The sequence below is a fragment of the Periophthalmus magnuspinnatus genome, chromosome 23 (assembly GCF_009829125.3).
Source record: "Periophthalmus magnuspinnatus isolate fPerMag1 chromosome 23, fPerMag1.2.pri, whole genome shotgun sequence".
Classification (NCBI taxonomy): domain Eukaryota; kingdom Metazoa; phylum Chordata; class Actinopteri; order Gobiiformes; family Gobiidae; genus Periophthalmus; species Periophthalmus magnuspinnatus.
Window position 1 is genome coordinate 20,409,761 of NC_047148.1, and position 17,814 is coordinate 20,427,574.

General features: G+C 38.1%; 3 protein-coding genes across 3 annotated transcripts; 2 read left to right on the top strand and 1 right to left on the bottom strand.

Annotated features, from left to right (window-relative positions):
• The first annotated feature begins 1,078 nt into the window (after positions 1–1,078).
• On the top strand, positions 1,079–6,778 carry nup54 (nucleoporin 54). The gene is made up of 14 exons (XM_033990120.2): positions 1,079–1,171; positions 1,250–1,360; positions 1,655–1,738; positions 2,625–2,711; positions 2,842–3,000; positions 3,821–4,047; positions 4,122–4,309; positions 4,744–4,940; positions 5,017–5,071; positions 5,520–5,613; positions 5,697–5,804; positions 5,905–6,024; positions 6,174–6,284; positions 6,372–6,778. Exons 1-14 carry the CDS (start codon positions 1,129–1,131, stop codon positions 6,498–6,500), a joined length of 1,713 nt encoding a protein of 570 aa, XP_033846011.1. The 5' UTR covers positions 1,079–1,128; the 3' UTR covers positions 6,501–6,778.
• Positions 6,779–7,208: 430 nt separating this feature from the next.
• Positions 7,209–11,054, bottom strand: LOC117391825 (serine/threonine-protein phosphatase with EF-hands 2-like). Its single transcript, XM_055231569.1, is given in 16 exon segments — positions 7,209–7,399; positions 7,500–7,587; positions 7,653–7,816; positions 7,884–7,990; positions 8,059–8,201; positions 8,267–8,452; positions 8,519–8,824; positions 8,890–9,039; positions 9,366–9,402; positions 9,475–9,641; positions 9,721–9,767; positions 9,838–9,955; positions 10,042–10,217; positions 10,289–10,343; positions 10,411–10,538; positions 11,000–11,054. Coding segments are annotated over 16 exon segments (2,115 nt in total). The 3' UTR covers positions 7,209–7,211.
• A 4,454-nt stretch (positions 11,055–15,508) lies between these two features.
• gsdf (gonadal somatic cell derived factor) lies at positions 15,509–17,305 on the top strand. Its single transcript, XM_055231636.1, has 6 exons — positions 15,509–15,799; positions 16,083–16,240; positions 16,346–16,423; positions 16,505–16,626; positions 16,995–17,139; positions 17,216–17,305. The coding sequence occupies exons 1-5, from the start codon at positions 15,513–15,515 to the stop codon at positions 17,136–17,138; spliced, it is 789 nt and encodes a 262-aa protein (XP_055087611.1). The 5' UTR covers positions 15,509–15,512; the 3' UTR covers position 17,139; positions 17,216–17,305.
• Positions 17,306–17,814: the final 509 nt, after the last annotated feature.

A 17,814-nucleotide genomic window follows, 5' to 3' on the forward strand; every position in this document is an offset into this window, starting at 1 on the left:
AAACACATGGGTCTGGTTGACTTTATTGATTGGGATGACCAAATGGAATTTTGTATCAAATTTGAAAACATTTAGAAAAACTAAATTTTCAGCCTTCCATACAAATGTATTTGTTATTCTGTAGGGGGCGCTGTCGCGCCAAATTTATTTCTTGCACAAACAGTAGTATGAGGCAGGAAAGTTTTACAACTGATTCGAATTTGAGCCAAATCAGACTTTGTACGTGCAAACGGGAGCAAATTTTGAAATTGCAAAAAATTTCAAAAATTCCGATGGAATTTTGTAGCATCGCCGCATGGAAACCGTGATAGGAATCATCATAATAAATTGGATAACTTTTGATGCCCCACTGTTGTTGTTGATCCCTGTTGTTTAATTACACTATTTAGTATGTCCCAGGTTCTCATTATATTGTTTATATTTTCATATATTATTCTTTTATAATATAACTGTTTGTCAGTTCTAATTATATCTGTTTATTTGTTTATTTATATCTAATTTATTTGTACATGTCTTGTATCTTTGTTCAGCATCTTTAGTTTTTAGTTTGACAAACAATTTATACAGATTTTATTTTATTTTATTTTTTACAAGCATTTAATATTCCTTTAGTAAGCCCAGGACAGTTTTTTTTTTTTTTTTTTTTTTTTTTACAATATTCTTTTACAGTATTTATTATACAACTCTGTTTACATTTGTTTCTGTAGAGACTGAGATCCAGTCCTGTTCTTTTAAACTACTGTCAAAAGCATTAATGGTCTCTTCACTTCTTATGTTTATAATTCACCTTCTTGTCCTCTTTTACAATGTTTAAATCCAGGATCAAAACGGCTAATTTTTAGCCGTGCAAGGTTTTCATTCTGCACTCTTCTCTTTTAATGTTAATTTTATGATGATTATTTGCGATTATCTATGTTTTGATTTGTTGTATTGTGACTTTATTGTGAGTTACTTTATGTATGAATTGTGCTGTACAAATGGACTTGCCTTGCCTCATGATGTAGTTACACTTTTCCGCGGTAGGGGGCGTAAATGTGCCTCCGTGAAGAGAAGCGCTCAGCAGTATATCCGCAGAAGAAGTCGCACAGTGCGCATGCGCAGACACAGCGCAGATACAGCGCAGGCATCATGGCGTTCAATTTTGGCGCTACCGCGAGCAATCCAGCTACAAGTATGTGTTTATTATGGAGGCTGAGAGCTTTCAGTATGTGCGAATGGCTTAACACTATTCTCTTGTACTTTTCTAAAGGTACAACGGGGTTTTCTTTTGGCTCGTTTGGTGCCAAACCCACAGCAGCTTCCACAGCGTTTGGCTTTGGTGCTCCAGCCACGGCCACCACAGCTTCATCCGGGTTTGGCAGTAAGTGCACAACAAACACACGGATGTTTGTTATGTAGATGGGTATAATGTAAAAAGATATGTACGTAGGAGTCACACTTTTCAAAAACCTACATATTCATTCGTTTCATAAGAATGTGTTGGTACATTTCAAAAATATCTGATGTGGCTCCACAAACATGTTTTATTTTGTTACCCTTTGTCAGTTTGAATGTTCTGTCCTTTGAATGTAAACCTAAACTGACATGTGCATCTCCAAACAAACTGTAATGCTGATTTAAAGTGTGTTATACAATCTTATTTTCTACGTCCCAGCGTTTACAGCTCCCAACTTTGGCACAGCCACCACCAGCGCAGCTGCACCGTCCACAGGCTTTAACTTTGGCTCCTCCAACACGGGTAAGATGTTATGAGATTTTATCAAGATGTTTTTCTGTCCATAACTAATAGCGGCTTTCTCTGTAAAGAGCCTGACTCATCTGTGTTTCTTTTTTTTAATGCTGGCCTAAACTGACTGTAGGACTTGGGGGGCTGGGAGCTGGAAACAGTGCTGCTGGTGGTTTTAGTTTTGGGGGGTTTGGCTTAAATCCCAACCCAGCAGCAGTGAATTTTAATGTGGGATGCTTTGGTACAACTACTACCACTGGCACGGCCTTGAATTTTGGTAATAGCCTGGCTAGTACAGGTATATGACCTTTTGAAAATCATTATTTCTTGGGGTATTCCAATGCACAATACTAATCATTTTTAGCTCTCAAAACCACCAAATACATGCACCTTGATGTCAGGGAGCTGGTCTCTCCACAGACCTGACTTTTCTGGCGAAGGGTCAGCCACCTGCTTGTTTCCATGTTATTGCTTTGCCTGGAACTTCTCACAGAATCACATAAAACTCTATCCAACTGGAGAGATTAAAACTTTGGAACATTCTCCATGGAGAGAGCAGATCCATGTTTGTTCACGTTAGAGTTGGTTGTTGTTATAACAGCGGCGGCTGCTCCGATCTGCTCAGCCATTGTCCTGAAATCAGCTCTGTGGTTTTATTAACAATTTTCATGGAATACCACTTGGTCAAAGTTCTTTTTGTTTACATTTGTGGGCTGGTGTGTGGTGTTTTTTGCTTGCTAGTTCCCTTTGCATGTCATTGCCGTGTGGTTCATGTTCATATTCTGTCTGTACAGTGATTTATCATGTTAGCTGGAAATTCTCATTCTCTTATTCATCTATTTTTTGGGAATTACAGCTTTGTTTTATGTGTCTATTAAGGTTGTAATGTGTTTCTCAGGCACTTTTGGGGGATTTGGAACCACAACAACCTCTGCTGCAGCTCCTGGGTCAACTTTTAGTTTTGCCGCTCCTTCAACTGCCACAGGTCTGTAAAATTGGATTGTTGAGTGTTTTGTGTTTACAGAAGACTTGTGTTTACTTACTTACAGAAGAAGAAATTAACAGAATCCAAAGTGTTATTTAACTGTGACTGTTGTTATACCTGCTTGTGATAGGTGGTCTTTTTGGTGGGACACAAAACAAAGGCTTTGGGTTCTCCTCTGGCCTCGGTGCAGGAACTACCACTGGAGCATCAGCTTTTGGAACTGGTTTAGGGACAACCAGCCTCGGTGGGTTTGGAGGTTTTAGTATTCAGCCAACACAGCAACAGCAAGGTAAATATTTTTGAAATGTCCATGCAATAAAGTATATTCTTTCAAACTCAAGTGCTTAGGAACATCCTTGAAAAGCAAATATCTCAATACATAGCAGTGTTGATGTTGTTTGTGCTGTTCCACGTTTGGTGCCTGCTTTGGACAGCAGAGGGAGATATTGTTGCTTTGCGTCTAGGCCTGTCACGATAAATACTATACCATCTTATCGTTTCTATACATACAGACAGATGGGACAACGATTTTGGGGGGGGTCAGTATTTATTATCGGTACTTTTTTGTTGCACATGTCATTTTGGTTCTATTTTACGATGACATTTGAGCTGTACAATGTTGAATTATGAACTATGACTCATTATAGATCCAAACTGTTTAAGCTTATGTTTATTGTCTATTTACTTCATCAAAATATCGCACTTCAAAATATGTTATGACAGGCCTTACTTGCTTCTTTCTGTCTAACCTGGGGACCTGTGGCTTCAATAGTTGCTCACTCACACTGAGGATGGAGTGAGTGAATAATGCAAAGTAAAGTTCTTTGTGCGTCTTGAAAGGTGCTATATAAATCTAGGGCATTTTAATAGGTAGATTAATTAAGTCTATTATGAAATGATTTTAAGTAAATGCAACTTGCAAAACATTTGGATGCAACACTTTGGTTTCATTAATGTGTAATGTAAAAAAATGCTATGTGCCTTCCTCATGCAGTACAATTTAATAATATGCAATCTGTCCCTTATTCTTAACCTTTACCATCACATTATATATAATTTTGCTGCATAGTAACAGTATCATCCATTTGTATTTTTCATGTCATTGTCAGGCGGCTTGTTTGGTCAGCAGGCGCCACAGCCAGGCCAGACTCAGCAGACGCAGCTTTACCAGCAAGTTATGGCCCTGTCGGCTCCAACTTTACTCGGAGATGAGCGTGACACCATCTTAGCCAAATGGAACCAGCTGCAGGCATACTGGGGCACAGGAAAGGGCTATTATGCTAACAACAATCCTCCTGTTGACTTTACCCAGGAAAACCCTTTTTGTCGCTTCAAGGTTGGGCCTTTTTAAATTAAAATTCTTAAATTCTTTTTATGGTCAAATTAAAATGAAACTCTCTTGATTTCTAGGCAGTTGGCTATAGCTGCATCCCTGTAACGAAAGATGAAGATGGATTAGTGGCATTAGTTCTCAATAGAAAAGAACAAGATGTTCGAGCTCAACAGCAACAGTTTGTCGAGTCCCTCCAGAAAATCTTGGGAAGCAACCAAATGTTGTCTGTTAATGTAGAAGGTGTGAAGTCCCTGCCGGATGATCAGTAAGTTTTTATTTACTGTAAAGTGTGTTTACAAAATGCACTTTAAGCTCTTTAAGGGACAATTGAAGACACACTTTTTGTCATGGGAAATCAAATTTCTATGAGGAAGTGATTTTGGACTTGCACAAGTCTGATTCATCCACGTTCATCTGTTCAAATAATTATACACAAGTATAAACACCATGGGAATGTCCATCCATCAGACTCCTCAGGAAGGAGATGGGTTCTGTGTCCCAGAGATGAATGTGCTTTGGTCTGAAATTTGCATATCAACGCACTTAGAAAAGCAAATGTCAGACACAGGAAAAAAAACCTATGTGTTTTATATAGTTTATGTAAACTTCTGATTCCAACAGTATGTTTTATTTTGAGATATTGAGTTGCATAAACAAACAATATAGACATAATTGAATGCATCCTGCTTGTATCTTTAGGACAGAGGTGACCATTTATGTTGTGGAGCGATCACCAAATGGCACATCGAAGCGTATTCCTGCCTCCACCCTCTTCAGTTACTTGGAACAGGCCAATATAAAGATTCAGCTAACACAACTTGCTGTGACGATGTCTGTTGCACGCACAGAGTTGTCTCCAGCACAGCTGAAGCAGCTGCTGCAGAATGCTCCAGCTGGTATGTTGTGGAATATTTAATTTCATGAAGAAGAACAAATGTTTTCTAAACTTTTTTTGTTGGCTGTGCTCTCTAGGTGTTGATCCTATAATTTGGGAACAGGCAAAGGTGGATAATCCTGATCCAGAAAGGTAAGTTAATGGGGACTAAAAATATCCAATAGTACAATATATGAACCACAGACATGTATTATGTTGTGGATGAGTACCAAAAAACGCCATCAGTTCTGTTGTTGAGTTGGGTGGTCAAATGCGCTGGAACGATCTTATGGACACATGTGAGTGACCTGCACCGCTTTGGCTGAGCAGCACTCAGAAACGCAAAGAAGCAAAGCCCTGAAATTAGGCATGTTTAAGAATCCTTAGTGCTTAGCTCTGCCTGCAGGACAGAGGCTGAATGTAAGATGGGAAATTATGTCGACTAACTCTAGGTAAAGATCTGTCTGAATTACTTTGTTGTGATACAATCTGACCAGAAATAACTAGTCCAAAAAGGTTTTAAACTACTTTATTGCACATGCATTGCATTTGTTGCAAAAAATGTTTTTTTTTTTCCCCTCATTTCTTTTTTTTTTTAAAGATTAATTCCTGTACCAATGGTGAGTTTTAAAGAACTATTACGGAGATTGCAAATTCAAGAACAGATGACCAAACAACACCAAACCAGAGTGGATGTAAGCACAATTATCCTTTATTCAAAATGTATATACTTAGTTTGATTCATGTTGTTTTTGTATTAATTTTTAAACCTTTTCAGATAATCTCTAATGACATAAGTGAACTACAGAAGAACCAGGCAACAACAGTGGCTAAAATCGCTCAATATAAGAGAAACCTGATGGACCTCTCCCACAGAGTTCTGCAGGTAATGTCCTGCCTTTTATATGTAGCTCCACTAAATAAATACAAAATAATCTGATCTATGTTGCACTAATTTCTGTTTTATACATTTTGTTTATATTTAGGTTTTAATAAAACAGGAAATCCAAAGAAAAAGTGGATATGCCATTCAAGTTGATGAAGAGCACCTCAGAGTCCAGCTGGACACTATTCAGTCTGAACTCAACGCTCCCACTCAGTTCAAGGTAATTTATGTGTCCAAACTGGTGTCATTCAGTTTATCATTTATCATCTTAGTGCGTTTAACACACTTACAAAACCCATATATTTAAATAGCCTTGTTTAACTCTTTGATTTGGACATTATTACAAATACATATATCTTTGTATTCAAGGGTCGTTTGAATGAACTGATGTCCCAAATCCGAATGCAAAACCACTTTGGTGCTGTGAGATCAGAGGAGCGCTACAGCGTTGACGCAGACCTCCTCAGAGAAATCAAACAAGTGAGTGTTGGTTTTTCCTATTATTCTTGTTTGCATGTCTGCAGGTTGTAGTTTCAATTTATTTAATTATAATCATTTATTTTTCAGCACTTAAAACAGCAACAGGATGGTCTGAGCCATTTAATTAGTGTGATCAAAGACGATCTGGAGGACATCAAACTAATAGAACATGGACTGAGTGACAGTGGACATTTAAGAGGAGGCGTGTTACACTGAATCTGTCCATATATTTGTTCATAGAAAAGATTTTCAAAGTATATGAGTTGTCCTTGTTTAAGAAAGGTCTGATGGTTCAATTTCAGCATTTCATGTTATTCACTTAATCAGCATGACATAAATGAAGATCTAAAATTGTAAGATATAAAATATTGTTAATACATGAAATAATGTTATGAGGCTGCAGCTGATGTATTACATATAAGGAAGGTTGGAGTTTTTAAAAATATACTTTTGTTCTTTTTATAATGTGTGTAATAAATGGATGTAAATGTCTGACTTGTGATTTATATGGTTTTAGTTGAACAGCAGAATATGGTTAAATTTGGCTAAAATCAAGTTTTACAGTGTCAACACCTCGAGTATAGTTTACATTCAGAGATACTTTCCAACATCTCATCAAAGTACGGCTTAAGTTGATAGGATTCCTGTCCTGGATTCACAAACCCATAATCAAAAGACTGATTGGCAGTTGAACTGATTAAGCGGATGCTGCTGTGCCGCTGGTCACTTCATAAAACAGATGATAAATAAATACAAATACTTCTCAAATATGTTTATTATGATAGCACTGTTGGCTTGTATTCTCATGACTTTTTTCAGAGGTAGAGTTGATCTCTGGCATATGTACACAGATGCTAGGATAAGTAGTACAAACTGCAAATACAAATGACATTTTTATATTAATACCAAAATAAAAGGGTTGTGTCTTTACTCCACATGTGCAGAGAGGTCGACCAGTCGAAAAGCCTCCATAAACTCATTAATGTCAATGCTTCCATCTTTATTAAAATCAATACTTTGTGCCAAATCTGAAATGGCATTGTCACTGATTTCTAGCTTCAAGTGAGAACTGAGTAGTTTCCAAGTCTGATGAAACTCTTCATACGATATGAGACCTGCAGTTAAAAGAAATAAGACCTTTATAGAAGCCATTCAAATGGAAATACAATATGTTTTTGTCGTTTGTCATTGTCCTTTTCAAGTCAAATCACTCACCAGAGTGATCGGTATCAATAATTCGGAAAATAGTTTCCAGGTTTGAGTGGTTTTTGTACATAGTCTCCAGGATGCTGGTGTCTGAAATCTAATGATACACTGTTTTTCAATAAAGCAGGAAACAAGCACACACAAAGATGACATCTGTCTTACGTCTACTTTGGGCTCCGTGATGGAGAACTCTCTTATCCACTTGTGATAGTCCACTGTAGTGTCCTGTGAACAGGTGATGAGCTGTGGGCGTAACACCCTCCAGGGCAGACCCAGGTTCAGCACCCTCTCTGTGGCACTGGCCCATTGACTGAGTGAGATGAGTCCTGTGTGTCACAAACACTCGTTTAAACGGGACTAGGATTAGGTAATTTAAGAACTGGAGTTTCATGCCTGTATTGTTGACATCACATTCCTGAAAGGCACTGATGAGACTTGACTTATGTGCAAACAGCTGTTCTCTAAGAGCTTTCAGAGCCGATTTTTCAGTCTGTCCAATGCTGGCAAATAAGATGCAGCGTGTTGTTATGTTAAATATCTGTCATCCTGCATCAAACATACTGAGTACCTCTGTCTGAGAGTGAGCTCTCTGCAGGTGCGGCTCGCCTGGTACTGGTTAAAGTGTGGCATTAGATCAGGGCCCATTCTGATGTAGGCGCCTCTGTTACTGCCCAGCTCGTAGTAGTTAGAGGCTGAAAAAATAGTCAACACCTGGAAAAGCAGAAGCTGTTAACAGTGTTTTTTGTTGAGGCAAATAATGAATTGTGATCGTTTACTTTGTGATTATGGCAGAACTCGTATCCCTCCTGTTTACACTCGTGAGAGCGGATGAGAAGAAGGAGTTTATGTTTCGAAAGCACCGCTTCAGTGACATCAGGCCCCCAGTAGCAGCCGCCTCCTCTTACTTCATTAGATACACAGCCATTTTGGGACATGGGGTCACTCCACAGTATGTCCACAATCTATAATTGCAGAAAAGTCACAAAAATATATAGTTATAGTCATTTGAAGGTTTTTTTTCTGCTTACTTGTTTCCACTGCTTCTGGTCTGTCTCTGTTAGTTCAGGGTCTGAGTCTGAGTTGATTCCATCTGATGCCAGTCTGCGCCTCCTCTTCAACTCTTCATCCACTGAACAGTTATAATGAGCATTTGTGGCTATGTTTTCTAATGATCGCCACTGAATATTCTGTCTTTGAACCCTTTTTGGTTTGTGGTAAGTAAGAGAATACCCTCTCCTCCGGCCTCCACTTTGTTCAAATAAATCTTTACTGCTGCAGCTGAACTCATTAAGTTTGGTGTTTCTTTTCTTCGGAGGCTTCAGGACCGAGACATACTGTAAAAATTAAACACATATATTAGCCTTTCATTACTAACTCTATGTTTAAATGTCTCTCTTACTTTGTGTCTGTCCACTTCATCTATTGTGTTCAGATCAGTTGTGTCAGAAATCCCTCCGTGCACTATAAGCACTTTGTGATCAATCACAGTGGCAAGAGGCAGCCAGCTGAAAATCTTGTGCATAAGTTTCAGAATCTTTTTGCCATGCACCTGCAGTTTGGAGCAAAACACAGGGATTAAATCATCTCCACATTTTTCCCACATGATAACAACAGAACAACTTCAATATCTCGACTTCGCAAAGAAGCTCTTTCAACAGACAATAATTTATAAGTTAATGAATTTGGGGAAATATCACAAATATGTCCTGGGAGTGAAATGTTATGTTACAGTGTGTTGTTGTGTTGTGTCAGAAAAATATCAAACCTGAATGATACTTTATGAAGGTTACTCATTCTGTGACAAGGAAATACAGGTGTCTTTCCTATCTCCATAGCACAATAAAAATGAATACACATCTGCTCAGATCTGCATACCTTGTACTTTCCCAGGACTTCTTTAGTAAAACCATATCTGTTATAAAGAAAACACACGAGACTTTTAACTCAAGTCGCACTTTAGTTCCAAGCAGAAGTAAAGAGCTACCTCAGATTAACCATATGGTCCTCGTGGTTTCCTCTGTTCAGATGCACGTCTTTAGGATAAACCAGCAGAAATCCAAACAGAATGAGCATAATCTCTAAAGAGCTTTTTCCACGGTCCACAAAGTCTCCATTAAAAACATATGGCCTGTCCGAAGATGGCAGTCCATTCTATATCACATTTATTTCACAGTTAAGGTCAGAACGACGTCCTCTCGGATCAAAAAGCTGTGTGTTTGTGTGTTTTTACCTTGTAGAATATCAAAAGCAGGTCTTCCAGGTTCCCGTGTAAGTCTCCTGCAAACGTCAAAGTGTATTTTTTATCAGGTTTTTAGTACGTGCATTGATTTGACATATATTTGAATACCGCATATAGTGATCTCTTTGTCATGAGCTGTCGAAACGTGAGTGATATTTGGAAGAATTCGCAAAAGTTTCCAGGTTTCCCCGAGAAGCTGCAGAACGTAACGAGCGTGGAGCAGCTACTGAAGAAAAGCAGACTATAAATTTGACGGGATATTCCTACGGGCGTCTTCGTTTACCGGTTTGCTGTGAGAAGATGTGCACCTACTTGTTTGTGCTTAAGCGCCTCCACCAGCCGGGACACCCCGCAGAACGTCAAAGGGAAAGTCAGGTGTGGACCGCCGTAGCTGTCAGGTACGTCGATGCTTTTGTAGCAGAAGTACCGCTCCCATTCCGCATCCCAGCAGATCTCGTTTTCCCGGAACAGGTGAGATATGAGGCTTCCTTCATGAAAAAGAAAGGAAAGTTTAAACTCAGACTGTCATTAACAAAAGCTTTAATTAACATAGCCTCACTTTCATTGCTGGCAGGTGTGAAATGATCCATTAAGTAGCTAAAAAACTTGTATAGCTGAGAGAAAAAAAAAACGAAAACATTTCAAATTATCTCAGGAGTTACTGGTTGTAAATATTTGTACCTTTATCTGGTCTTGCTCTCCTGCATATTCAATGGACTGAAAGATGTTCCACGTGCATCTGCGCCTCATCTCCAGACGCGCCACATACTGACGGTACCAGCGCTGGATGAGCAGAGCGGCTCTGATGGCTGCACAAAACCAGAGAAATCACTTTAATAAATCAAAAGATACAAGGTGAAGGGGTCACATTTGGTAAACAGCACTAGATACTAAAGGTAACATGGGTTTAGTGACTTGCACAAAGGTTATACGAGTGAAAAAAGAGTCAAACTTGAAACTTTTGAGGTTCATAGATGCGTGCGACTAAACGCTGCCCTACTGAGCTACTGCAGTTGTCCACAAAAACTGCTATTGTGTGTTTCAGCAAAAATAACAAACCTGTGGCAGCTTCAGTTTCCAAAGAACAAGAACACAATGCAAAACGTTATTGTAAATTCAACAGCTCTAATTGAATTATCTTATCAATAATGAATGAAAAATACCTGGGACTAAGCTGCTCACTGTGATGAAACGAAAGAAAGAAAGAAGAAAGACATTTGAACAAAAGTGTTTGGAAAATAAAAAAATAAAAACTCTACTGTTTTATTACCACCTCTATCAGATTTCTGTTGCCGCCGTTCTGGTTTTCCCATGCCAAATCCCATGACCCTTGGAATTTTTTCACTGCTAAACACAAAGACACTTTTACAAATGCGATATTTGACCTTGTGTTTGCAACCAGAATGTAATAATAAATGTGTACAATGAAATGCCACAAAATAATGGTGTATCTCTATTTTCTATGTGTTTCAATAGATACAATAGTCTACATAAAATAATAAAGTAGACCTTACCTCTCATTGTCTTCTTAAGCAAATTTAAATTTCAATTTTAATGTTGCTGTTATCACAAAAATCCCACCTTGCATTCCAGTTATTCTAAGGCCTAGATATTATTGTTGTTATTATTATTGTAGTAAATATGCAGTGTGAGCTACAGGCCCAGGCAAAGTGCTGAGCCTCTGGGACAGGCAGTGTGATCAGGGGAGTCGCCCATGGAAGGATTAAGCCTTATGGCTCTCAGAATAAATGGATAAGACACAGCTTAACTGTGGCTCAAGACGTGTCAGTCATAATTCATCAGAGACGGAACTCTTCTATTACAAATATCTAAAGGACTAAATCAGTGATGTTGTTTTGTGGATGGTTCTTGTTTTGCAGATTTGACTGAGGCCATTTTATCCACAGATCAATGACAATCAAATGTCAAGTCATTTTTTGTACAGAGTCAAGTCAAATCTGTTGAACCTCCACTTAAACATAAGGAGATTCGCTCGTGTGTTTGTAGAGATTCAAATTAATTCATAGTAACACTAAGATTTTTTTTTTTTTAAATCATATCAATATATATCATGTTTGTCAGCTTTAATTTTTAACCTAAATAAAATAATATAATAACAGTATTGTTTTAATGTGGGGCTGGGCACGTTCACGTGTTTTATCGCGTTAGCTCAAAAAATAAAAAATAAATAAATAAATAAATAAAAATCGCGATTAACGATTTTGTTGCGCGTTCACGCAGGTCACGTGGGTCACGTGGGTCACAAACACAGGATCAAAGAGCCGCACAAAGACGAGTCCCAGCTCCGAGTTTGGCTGTTTATTTGGAGGGAATTTTGAGGTTAATAGCGGTAAATGCGAAAAAGACGCTAAAATAAATGTCGTAAAGTTTTGCTTCATTTGACTAAAATATTACAATTGGTCGCCTCTACAAAACTAAAAAAAAGTGATCCTGGGTCCACCCTATTCTGCAGCTAATTCTGTTTAATGTAAAAACCTTAAATAAATATATATTTTTAATGTTGAATCAGTCTTTAATACATTTGGTTATTAGGCTCCATAAATGTATCTGAATTAACAAATTTGCGCATGTTAACTTACCTCTCATATTCACCCTGGCACCAACGAGCTCCCAGGCAGCTGCTTTTTTTGATATATCTCTAGTCTCTTTGAGATAAGTCAAAAAGAATTGGGAAATCCGACACCGTGAGTATAATTTTCTCCTCCATGATGTTTGTGAAGTGGACAGTGCATTGGCTCAATCAAACTCTCTGATTGTCTGTTGTGCAGTGACAGAGATAAAAGTTGAACATTTTTTAACTTTCATTAGTCGCGTCGCAGGCGTGTGCACGTCCACATGCACGAGCGCGAGGTTTTCACGTGCACGACTTTCGCTCGTCGCGGAGGAGAAAGACACGAGTGAGTGTCCCACAGAGACGAGCCCAGGAAACTTTATAAACAGAGAAACGGGGATAAAGTCTGCACCGCACTAAACCAGGACTAAACCAAGACTAAACCAGGACTAAACCAGGACTAAAGCAAGACTAAACCAGGACTAAACCAGGACTAAACCAGGACTAAAGCAAGACTAAACCAGGACTAAACTAGGACTAAACCAGGACTCACCTTCACCTGAGTCAGGACTAATGTCAGACTAAAGCAGGACCCTATCAGTCCTGAAAGGAGTAACAGGACAAACACAGGGGGAAACATAAGTTCAGCTTACTAAGCCTATATATATATATATATATATATATATATCATCAGTATCACCACCATATCACTACCATTACTATATCACTACCACATCACATCACTATCACTACCACATCGCTACCACATCACTACTACTATCATTACAACATCACTACCACTATCACTACAACATGACTATCACTACCGCATCACAGTCACATCAGCATCACTATCACTGCCACTATCACCACCACATTACTACTGTTATCACTACAATATCACTATCACATCACTATCATTACAACATCAGTATCACTACCACATCACTACCACTATTACTACCACATCACTACCACGTCATTACCATCATCAATAAAACATCACTACCATATCACTACCTCTACTATATCACTACCATGCCACTCTCACATCACAACTAATATCACTACCACATCACAACCACTATCACTCACATCACTACCACTACCACATCACTACTACATCACTATCACTACCACTGACACTACAACATCGCTACCAAATCACTATCACTAAAACATCACCTCAACATCACTATTGCATCACTGCCACTATCACTACCACATCCCTACCACTACTACATCACTATCACTACCACATCACTACCACTACCACATCACAACTGCGGCGTCTGTGACACACAAACCATTCATTCAATTTGTTGACGCTGATTGTCCAGACATATTAGGACGAAATCTCCAGATATTCAAAGCATCGATATTTTCCTCCAGTCAAGGAGGCTCTGCACAGCAGTAGATCCAGGACTGAGGTGAACTGCAGCTGATGTTCACATCTGTGAACCAGACTTGGCAACTCTGCCCATCGTATGTGCCATTTATGTAAAGAGACATCCACAGAAACACTAATGTCTTCTGATTCAACTAAGGCTGGGTATCATACCATCATGCCGATACGATACCAACCTCGAAACATAGGCCACGATACAATACATATCTCGATATAGTACTTTTACATACAATACAATACGATATATTTCAAATCGATTCAATATGATTCAGTGAAACATATCGACTTTGACCCTTAATGATCAACCCCATTTTCACAAAAAATAAACATTAATGGAGCATTTTGTTTACTGCATTTTACTAACATAACATAACTAACATAAACTGTTTCATTGGTCAATATTATTCATCCACAGCTTAAACAAGCTCCATATTTACATGAACAAAGACATGTGCAGTTTAACGGCTCTGAAGGATCACAACATATCGACTAAATCACAACTGTGATACTAAAAGGTTTTGTTAAACCACTGTCTGTGCAAAGCTAATATGAAATACATCTGTTTGAATAATCAAAACAGTGACTCAAATGTATTACATAAACAAATGTCTTTATTCTAAACAAGCCACACAATAGTGCTGTGACAGAATCATTTGGTAAAATATTTATATATATATATATATATATATATATATATATATATATATATATATATATATATATAGATATAGATATATATAGATAGATAGATAGATAGATACAGCAGCCCATTATAGTGATACTGTATCATTAGATTAAATGATACAATATATCGATATTTCTGTATTTTTGCACATCCCTAGATTCAGCTGTATTATTATTATTATTATTATTATTATTATTATTATTATTATTATTATTATTATTATTATTATCATTATTATTATTATTATTATTATTGGATAGTGGATGAAGTACTCAATTTTGTTACCCAAGTAAAAGTAAAGATAGAGAGTCTAAAAGTTACTTAAGTAAGAGTAAAATTATCACATGGAAAAAGTATTTAGTATTAAAGTATTTAAGTACCTGTTTAAAAAAGTACTTTTATATTAAAAAGTAAGTTTAAAGTGTTCTATGTAGTGATATTGATTAAAAAATGATGCACATTTTGGTCAACAGCAACAAAAGTTGTGTATTTATTTTTGTTTGCTCAAAGCTGAGGCTTGAACTTGAAAATTTTAGTCAGGATGTTTCCATGAACAAGGTAAAAATGACTCCTCAAATCATTGAAAAGTAAAAACCTAAAAATTCTACTTAAGTACAGTACTTTACTACTAGTACTTCGTTACCTTCCATCACTGATGATGATGATGATTATTATTAGTAGTAGTAGTTATAGTAGTAGTAGTAGTAGCAGTAGTAGTAGTAGTAGTAGTAGTAGTTTTGTTAATAAAATAAAACACAAAAAACATGTTGCCTTTGCATAGTTTTGTAAGGCCTTATGGCTAAAAGACCCAGAGTACTGCCTTATAATTTCACAAAAGAAAATTATCACATGACATTGACATATTCATTATATTGTTGTGGAAGTGTGCATGACAACACTACTTTAAACTCTTATTAAAGTGATAGTATGTAACTTTCTGGAGCGGAAAGTCACCCGTATGATTCCATGGAAACAGCATATGTATAAGACATATATATGAAACAAAAAATGTCGTTTCATAACACCGTGCTGTAACATTTCTGCCATTTCATCTGGTAGGAGGTCTGCTTAAATCGACCTTCCGTCTTCTTTCACACAGAACTCTGGACAAGACAACAATGTTAAGTATCTCAAGGCCACATTGGGGTACGCAAGATAAAAACTCAGGTTCCCAGGCCCAGACAAACATTACCACAGCATCCCTGTTCCTACCAGACCGACTCGAGTCTCGTATACCATCGATCTTTGACCGCAGACTTAGACCTGCTACTGCACCAGGAAGCATGTCTTTTACGTGCATTTTCATGATGACGCTTCTGGGATCGGCAGTGGTGATTGCCTTCGTCCTGCAACCATCACAGGAAGAAAGTGACCGCTTTGTTATCGCAGCTGGTTTTCATCAAAGGTTTGTGAGTTTTCTTGGTGATATTAAGATTATACTAATATTAATATGACATTGTATAAGCTGGCATTTAATTGCACCACTGGTTTTGGTGCACCTGGTTATTACGACATGGTTCATGCTGCAGCATGCCTCGAAGAATCTTTTCCACAATATTCTAGAGTAGGCCAGGTAATCCTGCATTTGGTGGAGTAACATAACTCACATGGAATTGCAATAAAATCAGTCTTGTGCTGACTTGAAATAACCTAACAAGTTATCATTTTCCTGTGTTGTGTCTGCGCAGCTGCCAAAGTGTGTCCCTGCAGTCCATAAAAAAGGAGCTCCTAAAGTCTCTGAATCTACAGGCCGAGCCCCAGGTGCCAGTGGGCTTACTGGACAGTGTCCAGGAACAGTGGAAACAGGCCTTCAGTGCATTGTCCAGTGATGCTATTGGGTCTGAAGGTCAGGAACACAGTGTGATTTTTTTTTCAATATTGTTATAAGTTCAAGAAGAACCATCGTCCATGAGGAACAGCTGTAATCATTGTATCATGTTTTGTGTTGTAGCTGCATCGATTTCTGATGGTGGAAACATTAGTAACAGCCTGAAGTGCTGTTCCCTGACGTCTGAGATCTTCATGAAAGGTGCATATCTGTGTATGGTGCTTGTGTTTGCTGCATTAAGCACAGTGGCTTATAACACATTTACTGTTCTTTTTTACACAGATCTGGGCTGGAGCAACTGGGTGATCTACCCCTCTAGTCTCACGGTTACCAAGTGTAAACTGTGCATCAGAGAAGGGAACACAGTGCAGTGTCCAGCCCCTGTTCATCCTCAGAATGGACAGGTACAAATCTGAGTTTTGATTTCCATCTGTCATCAAACTCCCAAGTGCAATGTGTGGCAGAATGTTTGTGTGACTGGATTGTTATGAAAATGCTACAGCTGCCAGCAGGCAATTTTTCCCTACCTCTACTAACATCAAACTCATGCCAAGACACTCCCCAGAGTAAGTCAGCCAGTTCAATTGGGCCTGGGACCAATACAACACCAATACTACCAAACGAATAACCTAACAAGTTACATAAAGCCTAAAGCTTTACATGTAAGTTCAGCATATATTGCTAAATGCTTTGTGTCATATAGAATTTCAAAAGCATGTTCGTATGACATTATTCTTACAGTATAAATTTACTTTGGTCTTGTTGTTTCAAGGTTCCGTGCTGCCGTCCTACCTCCCATAAGTTGGTGCCCATTGTCTACATGAGTGAATATGGCAGTGTTGTCATTTCCTCTGTGCAGCTGGCCCAAGGCTGCGACTGTGACATTGGCAACAACCAGGAGCCCATCAACAAGTGAAGTAGGTTTGAAGAATGCCATGGGATCACCTGAATGCCAACTTGGTACACTGTGTTACTTTAAACCCTGACACAGAGTCTTCATGTAACTGCCTGTGGGAACAACAGCAAGAATCGACTCATCCAATTAATTCCATGTTCCTCCCAAAATAAAGATCATTAAAAAACAGTACTAACTGTTGTACAGAAAGAAAAAAATCTTGCTGCAAGGTCATATTAGCTTAAAATACATCACATGTGGTCACTAGTCTATTCTGGGTTTCTAAATATAACCCAGCGTTCCCACTGAAAATGTTGTTGCGTCAGCCAGGTCTTTCAGCCAATGGACCAATTTCCCAAATATTTCTCTCTTCCCATGGCGCTAAAGAAAAATGAAATCAAATGTCTTTTTAAAAACTCATTTACTCCTTTGACACCTTTGACATTGTTCTTTGTGCATGTAATGTAATGGTGTATTGTTCTGTGTGCTAAAAGTATTCAGCAGCTTGTATTTTTATGTTTGATTATTTGCTTAATATAATAAACTTCCTTTTAATCATCTTATAAGTGCTGTGTTTTTATCTATGCATGGACCCATGCTTCTTTAATTTCCTCAAGTACAAGTAAATGTTCTGTCTGTCATGTTTTTCCCCGGGACCTGCAGGGTACAAAAACAGCAGTGGAAAAATGTTGGCACT